The sequence below is a fragment of the Pinus tabuliformis genome, chromosome 7, assembly GCF_031772625.1.
Source record: "Pinus tabuliformis cultivar Carrire ecotype Pingquan chromosome 7, CPIR1, whole genome shotgun sequence".
NCBI classification, from domain to species: domain Eukaryota; kingdom Viridiplantae; phylum Streptophyta; class Pinopsida; order Pinales; family Pinaceae; genus Pinus; species Pinus tabuliformis.
In genome coordinates this window covers 1,703,451,270-1,703,461,596 of record NC_142293.1, presented here as the reverse complement: position 1 = coordinate 1,703,461,596, position 10,327 = coordinate 1,703,451,270, and the positions used below count along the sequence as shown (strand labels likewise).

The window sequence follows — 10,327 nt, the reverse complement described above, 5'->3', positions numbered from 1 at the left end:
AGTCTTGGTCAAGGCAGTCTTACAAGGCATTCCAATTTACCAACTCTCGGCAACGGCAACCCCTAAAGGAGCATGTACCAAAATGGTGGAGATTATCAAAAAAATTCCTTTGGGGAGGACCAAAGCAACATAAGAAATGGGCATTAATATCCTGGCAAGGTCTAACCAAGAGTAAAGATGAAGGGGGACTAGGATTAAGAGATCCCTACACCATGAACCAAATACTGGGGGCAAAGCTCTGGTGGAGATGGATGGCGGGTGGATGAGATCTATAGAAAAGAATTTGGATGAAGAAACACAACATGCCAGTAAATACAGAATAAATCTTAAGGCACATGGAAATCCCAAGGGGCTCTATAATTTGGAACCTAGCCTGTCAGAACAGAGACATAATATCCAAGCATTCCTTTTGGGAAATTAGGGATGGGAGATCAGCCAAATTCTAGGAAGAACCCTGGCAGTAGAGGGAGAAACTGAATGGGATACAAGGTCTAGGAAACACCTTCCAGAAGGCTAAAGAGGCAGGTTTAAACTATGTCAGAGAGTTCTAGAAAGAAGAACACACAGAGGAGTACTGGAGATTATGGAAAAACTCAGAAGAATGGGATCGAACCATAGATGGGGAACAAAGAGAGTTGTATATAAAAGAAATGAAGACAAGGAAAATAGCTATTAGAATAGGTCCAGATATACTGAGATGGGGACATTCAACGAAAGGAACATTCATGATCAAAGAAGCCTATAACCTTACCATGGAGCAGGAACAAGATGACCTGAAACCCCTATGGAAACAAATTTGGCAAGGAAATTGGTGGCAAAAAGTTACTCACTTCCTATGGCTAATGTGAAAGGGCCGAATTTTGACTTGGGACCAACTACAAAAACATGGAATTCAGGGTCCACCCCGCTGCGGTCTCTGTAAACAGGACCAGAAAACGACAGAACACTTTACGAACTCTTGTCATTTTGCCCAGCAACAATGGGAAGACATTCAGAGGGTCTTTGGAAAGATAAACAGAGATCCCCAAAACATCAAAGAACCTATAAATCAATGGGGGCATGGTAAATTCACTAGCCCAGTGATGAAAAGAGCCTAGAGTCTAGCTGTCGGTCTAAATTTGTGGATGATATGGAAAGAAAGAAACTGCAAAATCTTTCAAAACAAAGTGCCGACTCAAGAGCAGGTTTGGAGAAGAACCCTAGGTCATATTAGAGAAACCATTCTAGCAGAAATAGGGAGTCAAGAGGACTGGAAGACAACACCCAGTGAAGAACGGATCCTGGCCAATAGAAACCTAGATCAAAGAATGGTAGCTCCTCAGATGTGGAAACCTTCCGGCTCAAACAAAACAAGCCCTATCCATTTCTCACGCCCTATGGTAGGCTTCATAAAACTAAATTTTGATGGGCCCTCCAAAGGCAACCGGGGGTTGGCGGGGCTTGGAGGCATCTTTCGAGACGATCAAGGTAGAACAAGATGGGTATACTCAGCCCATGGCGGTGTCATGAGCAACAATGAAGCAGAGCTTACAACAGTTCGTCAAGGTTTAGGAACAACGATAAGACTTGGATATAACCACCTGAAGGTGGAAGAAGACTCCCAACTAGTTATAAATATGATGAGGAAACTTAATAATAGAAAGACCTGGGATAAGATTGCGAAAAGCTGGAGAACGACTAGCCTGGTCCAAGACCTGGGAGATCTAATAAAGAGGTTTGAATATATGATCATAAAACATGTAAGAAGGGAAGGTAACAGAGCAGTGGATTTCCTAGCTAACAGGGGAAGTAATGAGCAAGGAGGAAATCTGGATAGTATCTGGCCATTACAACTTGAGGACCCTAGATTGGATCCCCTCAAGGCCATCTTAGACCAAGACAACCATGATGCTACAAACTCAATATAGCAGGCACAGGAGGCCCCCGATCAGGGTGACAAAGTTGGAGGGCATGGGCATTAAGGCAAACAAGACGAGAGGATGGAAAGGACGGCAGACCACAGTGCTCTTGCTTGAACAGCAGGGCGTGGTGGCGTCTTGCATGACCGTGAGAGCATCTATGGAGAGAAGTGGCACGATTATGAGGAGAGAGGTTGGAAAGAACAACGGCGGCAGACGGATGGGACGTAAGGTAGGTGGGAAGGGATACATGAGGATGGCAAGAGCAGGGAGAGAGCATAGAACGCGGAGACGAAAATACAGGAGCAGGGCAGCGCAAACGTTGAGGACCTCAGGGGCTGAGCATATTTCCGGGTATGTTTCTTCACGTTTACCTCCTGTTACTCCCTCTGAGAAGTCTAGTATGTTGAAAGAGGGGTGCAAGCTTGGGTATGCTGGGAAGGGGCTGCGTTAGGGTGGGCCTGAGGATAGGGATGAGAGGCAGAGAGATGGCCGTGATCAGCTGCATAATAGAAGCCAGGGCATAGGGGAGTGCAATTTCAGGATAAAGGGTCAGTCCTGGGAAACTAATGCTGAAAATTCCCGGAAGGATTGGAGGTTAGATTGCATGACCGCTCCCCTTAGACCAAGGTGGGAGAGAGCCATGACTCTACAGAGAGATGGGGGGGGGATTGAATTGGGTGGGAATTCTTAGAAAGAAGAAAATGTTGCAGGACTGGATGTATGAAGATTTTCCAAATTTAACGTTTTATGTTGATAATTGTAAGCAAGAGTCTGAAAACAAAGAGATGGCTCGCCTAGGCAGAGGCAGGGGCCGAGGGGGTCGAGGGTGCCAGAGCCAGACAGTAAAAAAAGAACCTACCACTTCGGAGAATGCAGGGCCCAGAAAGGGTAGGAAACCCATCGAGGTGGCGGTCAATGAGGCAGCAAGAGCATACAAAGAAGGAACGAATGCCGACATTCGTAAGTTGATCTAGGAGATGGAGGACAATATCATGGAGGAAGACTCAGAGCCGGAAATGGAAGAATGGGGGGACCTTGTCCCCGACCCAGGGCATACCAGGGGCAGGATGACTCTATTCAAACAAACCCTACACATATACTGGGTCATGAAGCGTTTCTTGGCTAGAGCTCTGGAACAGGTGGCAGGGGAGACGGTGGAAATCGCCCAAGGTATGCCCAACCTCAAAAAGGAAATGAAAAATCTGCAAATGGTGATGTTTATGCAGGATAGCAAGCTGGATAGGATCTAAACGAATGATGGAGCTGTCACCGGCGCCGGGTGACTCTGCTACAGCACCGGCTATCGTGGATCCCGAACAGGATGATAGCAAAGAATAACTTTTTACCTTCTAGGTTTTACTGGACTTTTTAGCGGATAGCCTTTACTTTTCTTGTCTTTGTATGTCAGTTCAGACCTTAAACTGTGTATCTAGTTGTGAAGTGTATTTAGCTTGGGTTGAAAGACTTGTAAAATTTTGCTATTGGATGGCTTATAACAGACTAAGGTGGCTAAAAGACTTGGTTTCCCATGTGGGAAAGTTGAGGCCACCAAGATTTTGTATATGGAACAACTTGCTTTTATAAAAAGAAAAAAGAAGGAACTACCGTAGCTTACAAAGAAAATTTAGATTTAGAAAATAATTATTTACATTTCATACATTAGAAAATTTAAACTCAAAAAAAAATAGGTCTTTTAAAAAAAGGGCCTGATGCAAAATCACCACTTTTTAAAATCAGCATGCAAATTATTAATATTCTAAAACATAATGTACATAAAAAAAATTAAAGTGCCAAAAACTATGCTCTAAAAAAAATGTGTGTTCTGCATCATCCCTTCTCAAAATTGGGTTACTTTTTTACTATCTCTACGAAACGGGTAACAATATTAGTTCTCGTTTCAAGGTTTACATTGTTGCTAGTTATATGTGTGTTTTATAACAATAACTATGTATGGCTCTCAGCATGTCTTTACTTGTAAATGAATGGATAATGTATCTATGGCCTAATAGATGATAATGCAACAAATGACATGAGGGAATAACGGTTCATAGTGATTCTCAGATAAGTATGAGGTCCCTACACTTAATTATGTTGTTTACTCCTATAGGTTACATGATGATAGGTTTGACGAAATGCATGTCATGGCTAGTAGAGATTTGATTAAGGTCTTGTTTAAATTATTGTTTTTGCATCATTGTTTCCATGTTGTTTGATTGATATTAAGCTATCATTCCATTCTGGGCAGTGACCTGGGCTTTGGGCCTAAAAAAGTGGTTCAAATCCTAGGGACACTGGCACCGAACTAGAAATTTGCGTCTCTAGACACTGACAGGAAAGCCTATGAGAGTGACTCTAGGTTTCTAGACGCTCTCATACCTATAGAATGAGAGTGACTAAGGTTTAAGATATCGAGAACATTAGTGGGACCTGGGGACATGATGTTTGAGTGGCTTACATGTCTCCTGAGGGTTCTGTTGCTCATGTGGATATGTTGGTTGATGTGTTTCGTCAATTCCAATTCTTTAAGGTCACCTAGGAGGTCAAATCCAATCATAGTAGCCTCTCGTCGCATGTTTACCCCGGTTGGCGGGTTACTTGGGTAGATGTGTGAGGAGGGTGTTACACTTTCAAATCTTTGAAACTATTGTTTCATCTCCATGGGCCATATAAAGCGAATAATTATTACGTTGTACAAAGGTGTGGAGGAAGCTTCCTCCGCACAATGAAAGCACCTTTCTGCACACCTCCACACAATTAAGGCACGACTACCATTGTTAGCAGTACACCTATGTACATGATGGCATGAAAGTCAATTAATAAAGCACAGGGCTTCCGAAAATCAATTGAGCACATGTGATGCCAAAGAAGAAATCACTCTATAAAGTATGTGCTTAGTAGTGAGCATAGTCAAAACAAAGATATATCACCTCTTTTCATTCAAAACATTTTATCGATGAATCGAATACCCCTTTGCTACTACAAGATGTAAAATTCACAACTAAAGGTCTAAAGGTGAATCCAAATTACCCTTATTGAATATAGACCATCCCTCCTACTAAAGCCCCAAACATCTATAAACAATCCACTTGGTAGCGATGATTGTCTATTGTCGTAGCAGAAGAGTTCTTGCTTCATAGCTAAAAGTGGATGTAATCACTCCCTCTGCATCGACATATCTTCCAACCACACAATAAGAACACCTCACCTCCTCGTAATCATTTAATATTGGTTAAAATTTGTGGCAAATCATCCACAAACTTGTGGCCTTCATCATGTGACATGTATGGTCCCCTGGAAGTTGTTGGACACACTATTATCATATTGATACATATTATCATGTTTCTTTCAAGATTCATGTCGACCTATTTGTGAGGATTTACGATTCTAATTTTTCTCTGGCCCACGTATCTCTGATTGGGATTGCCATATTCTCTAACGAGGAACGTTACATTTTCCTTTCTTACAACGCTCTCTCAATGAAGGAATTAAAGAAAAACGCGTAAAGTTCTCGGTGAATTGACCCAAACCTTAAAGTTCAATGTACTTACTCGGTAAACTATAAAACTAACATTGAACCATCCCCAAGAAAAGTACTTGGAGGTTACAAAATCTTAACCAAATAATAAAAAGCGAAGTAACTTTGACGGCAACAAAAGTTAATAATAATAAATATATATTTGTTTTTCCGGCAAAAATAGATTTCCACATTTTCCTAACATTTTAACCAAATTCCCTCTTAGAAAAATTCCCAACATAAAAATGGAACTCTTAACTTTAAATGTATTTCAACCCGGATTTAGGACTAAATTTAACTTTGGCTCAATGAATCAACTAAATTTGGCTGCACATTCCCCTATTGCACTGGCGTACACAGCGAATCGATCCGTGAGGTGGCATGGCATGGCTTTGACGCGCAACACTTGTCCCGTGCGAGCAAGTTTTGCATCCCTCCACATTTTCTCACTACCTCGCCTCTTTGAGCTGCATCGATGTCACTCCATATTTTCTGACTGCCTCGCCTCTTCGAACTGAATCGATGACAAGTGACAGACTGAGCCTTTTACCAGATAACTTACTCTCTTCTTACATTCTCTCAAAACTTTCTTTAAGAGATGCAACACGTTGTTCTGTGCTATCTAGTAGATGGCGATATCTCTGCACTTTAATACCCCATCTCAAATTTTCCAGCGAATGTTTTGTTGGTGATGGAGAAACGAAAAAACAGGCAATTGATACTGTCCTGTTCTTCCATTCTGCTCAGCTTGAAAGTTTTGAACTATCAGTTTTAATGAATGATATGGAGAAAGGGAACATTAGTGAGTGTTTGCAGAGATGGGTTCAATCTGCATCTTTAAAAAGAGTGAAACAAATCGCTCTTGGCAGTGCTTTGACTGGCAGTTTCTTGGATGTTCCAACTTCTCTATTTTCTTGCGAATGCCTCACATTATTGAAGCTCCAGTTCTTTTTCTTTACACAGCTACCCCCTTACTTCAGGGGTTTCAGATGCCTTGTAACCTGTTCTCTATCATTCATTTACACAAATGACGATATACTTGAGCATCTTGTAGCAAAATGCCCTCTTCTTGAAAATCTGACTGTTCAACACTGTGTAGGGCTGCGCAATATGAAAATTTTTGCAGGCAATCTCAAGTGTCTCGATATCACTGGAGTTCAGGGTAAAAGCTCGGTGACAGTGAACTGCCCAAAGCTGGTGAATTTCATTGTGCATGATTGTCCCAGGATGTCAATGTTGGAGCTCAAGTCTTGTGGGTCTCTGCATTTGTCCACTACGGAACTTCATGTACTTAAAGGTTTTTCTACTGCAAAATATCTGAAGAAAGTTTCCCTTCATGAGCTCGGTAGACAAGCACCTTCTCTCGCAATTCTGGAACATTTGGTCTCTCTTGAAGAACTCTCATTAGAAAGTAAATGGTTTAAGGTTAGTAATAGTCTTTCTTTTAGCAGATCTGTTAAAGTGTTTAAACACCATTATTTTATTGAACAGGGAGATTTATCACACCAAGTTTGGATTGCAGAACCACGCAGCAAAACTGGAGGCATCAAATTTGACCCTCTCACTCTTGACTCTGAAAAAGGTGTACTTGAAGGTTTCAAATTTCGATAAGAAGGAAATTGCTCTGTTGGGTTGCCTTTTCAAAAGTGCCCCTTTTCTACAAACAATGACACTTACACTCCCAAGATGCTCTCAATATACTCATGAGCAGAGCTTCCTGAAGCAGCTCTTGGCTTTGAAACGACCTTGTGAAACAAGCGTATATATAGCAGAAAAACAGGAGGGGTACTGCCAGAAATGCCTTTCTATGCCTTATTTTTAATAGGAAAAAATATGTTATATGAAATATGAATTGATTTTTGAGGTCAATAGATATGTTAGAAGGAAATTTGGCCCTTTCACTCAAAAGTCTGAAAGTGGTTTGCTTGAAAGATTTCAAATTTTGATAAGGAGGAAATTGCTCTGTTGGGTTGCCTTTTCAAAAGTGCCCCTTTGCTACAAACAAGGACACTTAAACTGCGAAGATGCTCCCAATATACTCATGAGCACAGCTTGAGCAGGGCTTCCTGAAGCGCTCCCAATATACTCATAAGCAGAGCTTCCTGAAGCAGTGTTTGGCTTTGAAAAGACCTTGTGCAACAAACACAAGCGCATATATAGCAGAAAAATAGGAGTACTGCTAGAGATGCCTTTTTATGCCTTTAAAGCCTTTTTATGCCTTTTTTTAATAGGAAAAAACGTTATATGAAATATGGATTGATTTTTGAGGTCATTAGATACTGTTAGAAGGAAATTTGACCCTTCCACTCAAAAGTCCGAAAGTGGTTTGCATGAACGTTTCAAATTTTGATAAGAAGGAAATTACTCTGTATGAAGGTTTCAAATTTTGATAGGAAGGAAATTGCTCTGTCGAGTCGCCTTTTCAAAATGCCTCTTTGCTACAAACATTGACACTGACACTGCGAAGATGCTCCCAGTATAATCACGAGCAGAGCTTCCTCGAGCAGCTTTTGACTTTGAAAAGACCTTGTGAAAAAGCGTATATATATAGCAGAAAAACAGGAGTACTGCCAGAGATGCCTTTTTTTATGCCTTTCTAAAATATGTTATATGAAATATGAATTGATTTTTGAGTTCATACGTTCAGATACTGTTAGAATTTCTTGGCAAATACATTCTCGCATTTTGTGCCCTCAACTGTAAATATCAAGTTGATGTACCCAGTATTGCTAATGCTTTTCCATGGTATAAAGTTGTCTACAGTGAAAAATCCCAACCATATACTAGTCATATCCATTACAATGAAAAATGAAACATAATTCAATACTAGTATCATTTATATTTTTGTTATTATGTACTATTCACGGAGAATTCCTTGTTTCAGTTTATATACCTTCTCTGCTACTATTTCACTGTGCACAAGCTTTTAAGCTGTTCAACTGCTTCTGTCTTGGGCATGTGTTTAGATGGTATATATCCTGTTCACCTGTTCTGTTTTGGGCATGAGTTTAGATGGTATATGTAAGTAATGTAGATTATGGATGTAGATGGTTTATGTAAGTAATATAGATGATTTATATAAATGGTGTGGGCATGAGTTTAGATGGTATATGTAAGTAATGTAGATTATGGATTTAGATGGTTTATATAAGTAATATAGATGGTATATTTAAGTAATGTAGATTATGGATTTAGATGGTTTAAATAAGTAATATAGATGATTTTATATAAATGATTTAATAATCTCACAGGGAAGAGTGGGTGCTTTTCTCTCCATTGGCTAACCCATCTGTAACGGTTTCAGCAAACCTATGATCAAGTCCCTGAAGATGGGTGAACAGATCAAGGATCTTGATCAAGTCCCTGAAAATGGGTGAAATGATCAAGTCCCTGAAGATAAAATGGGTGAAATGATCTAAGTCCCTGAAGATGGGTGAACAGATCAAGGATCTTGATCAAGTCCCTGAAAATGGGTGAACAGGTGAATAAGTCCCTGAAGTCCCTGAAAATGGGTGAACAGGTGAATAAGTCCCTGAAGATGGGTGATGGGTGAAGGGTTCAACAAACTTATTATTAAAACGCACACAGTTCTCAAAACACAAAAAATACACATTCTCAAAGCACACAATTTTCCAGAAATCTTCACCAACAACAATTCATTAGTTCATTATTCATTGGCTTGTGAAAACTCCATACTAAAAAACTCTAGTTTATTTCATCAACAAGAATTCATTATTCATCCACACTCTAGTTTATTTCATCAACAAGAATTCATTATTCATCCACTGTGGAAGTCTCCATACTAAAAAATTCTAATTTAGTTTATTTTCATTTTCATTGACCATAGGAATATCCATACTAAAAAAACTCTAGTTTAGTTTATGAAGAAAAACTCTAGTTTAGTTTATTTTCGTGGAAATATTCATCTAGTTTATTTTCATTTTCATTGACCATGGGAATATCCATACTAAAAGACTCTAGTTTAGTTTATTTTCGTGGAAATATTCATCTAGTTTATTTTCATTTTCATTGACCATGGGAATATCCATACTAAAAGACTCTAGTTTAGTTTTTAGTTTAGTTTATGAAGAAAAACTCTAGTTTAGTTTATTTTCGAGCAAATATTCATACTTAAAAAAATCTTTAGTTTAATTTAGTTTATTTCACCTTAAAAATATCCATGCTAAAAAAAATATAGTTAATATCCATACTAAAAAAATCTAGTTTAGTTTATTTTTGAGACATGACATTTTATGGCCAACACGATTTCAATTTATTTTGAAAGTATCAACGATGTGGGCAAACAGCAAACAATTATTTGGAGAGGTTTGGTTCCCAGGTATATGTCCAAATTTTGACAGGATTATGGTTAAGTATATTTTGAAATAGTTATTATGGTCTCAAATAGTTATATAGGGAGGTTTGGTTCCCACGAGTATTATGTTCTAATGAAGTATATTTTGAAATACATATATATAATATTATAAAATAATTTTGAAATACATATATATAATATTATAAAATAATTATAAGATTTGATATCATGTATCATAGTCCAAACCTGGACAGGACTATGGTGCAATGAAATATATTTTGAAATAGATATATATAGTATTATAAAATGATTACAATTTGAGATGCTCCGATCAAACAGTACATACAGCATGGTCCAAACCTGGACATGACTATGGTCCAATGAATTTTGAAATAAATATTTACAATTTGCGAATCTGAGATGCTCAGATCAAACAGTACAGCCAGCATAAATAGCATATAACGATTACAATTTGAGATGCTCAGATCAAACAGTACAGCCAGCATAAATAGCATATAACGATTACAATTTGAGATGCTCAGATCAAACAGTACAGCCAGCATAAATAGCATATAATGATTACAATTTGAGAGGCTC

The 10,327-nt window shown here is 38.9% G+C and overlaps 1 protein-coding gene across 2 annotated transcripts; it reads left to right on the top strand.

Moving 5' to 3' along the window:
* Positions 1 to 5,754: 5,754 nt before the first annotated feature.
* Positions 5,755 to 7,601, top strand: LOC149255095 (F-box/FBD/LRR-repeat protein At1g13570-like). Of its 2 annotated transcripts, none has more exons than XM_089460315.1 (2): positions 5,755 to 6,760; positions 6,907 to 7,181. In XM_089460315.1, exons 1-2 carry the CDS (start codon positions 5,938 to 5,940, stop codon positions 6,969 to 6,971), a joined length of 888 nt encoding a protein of 295 aa, XP_089316441.1. In that variant the 5' UTR covers positions 5,755 to 5,937; the 3' UTR covers positions 6,972 to 7,181. The 2 variants fall into 2 exon arrangements, with proteins under 2 accessions (XP_089316441.1, XP_089316440.1); XM_089460314.1 differs by having other exon boundaries at positions 5,757 to 6,840; positions 6,938 to 7,601.
* Positions 7,602 to 10,327: the final 2,726 nt, after the last annotated feature.

Coding starts and splice junctions, on each gene's coding strand:
- LOC149255095 (XM_089460314.1), top strand. CDS start 5,938: ATGACAAGTGACAGACTGAGCCTTTTACCAGATAACTTACTCTCTTCT. Junction 6,841..6,937: donor TAGAAAGTAAATGGTTTAAG/GTTAGTAATAGT, acceptor TTTGGATTGCAG/AACCACGCAGCAAAACTGGA.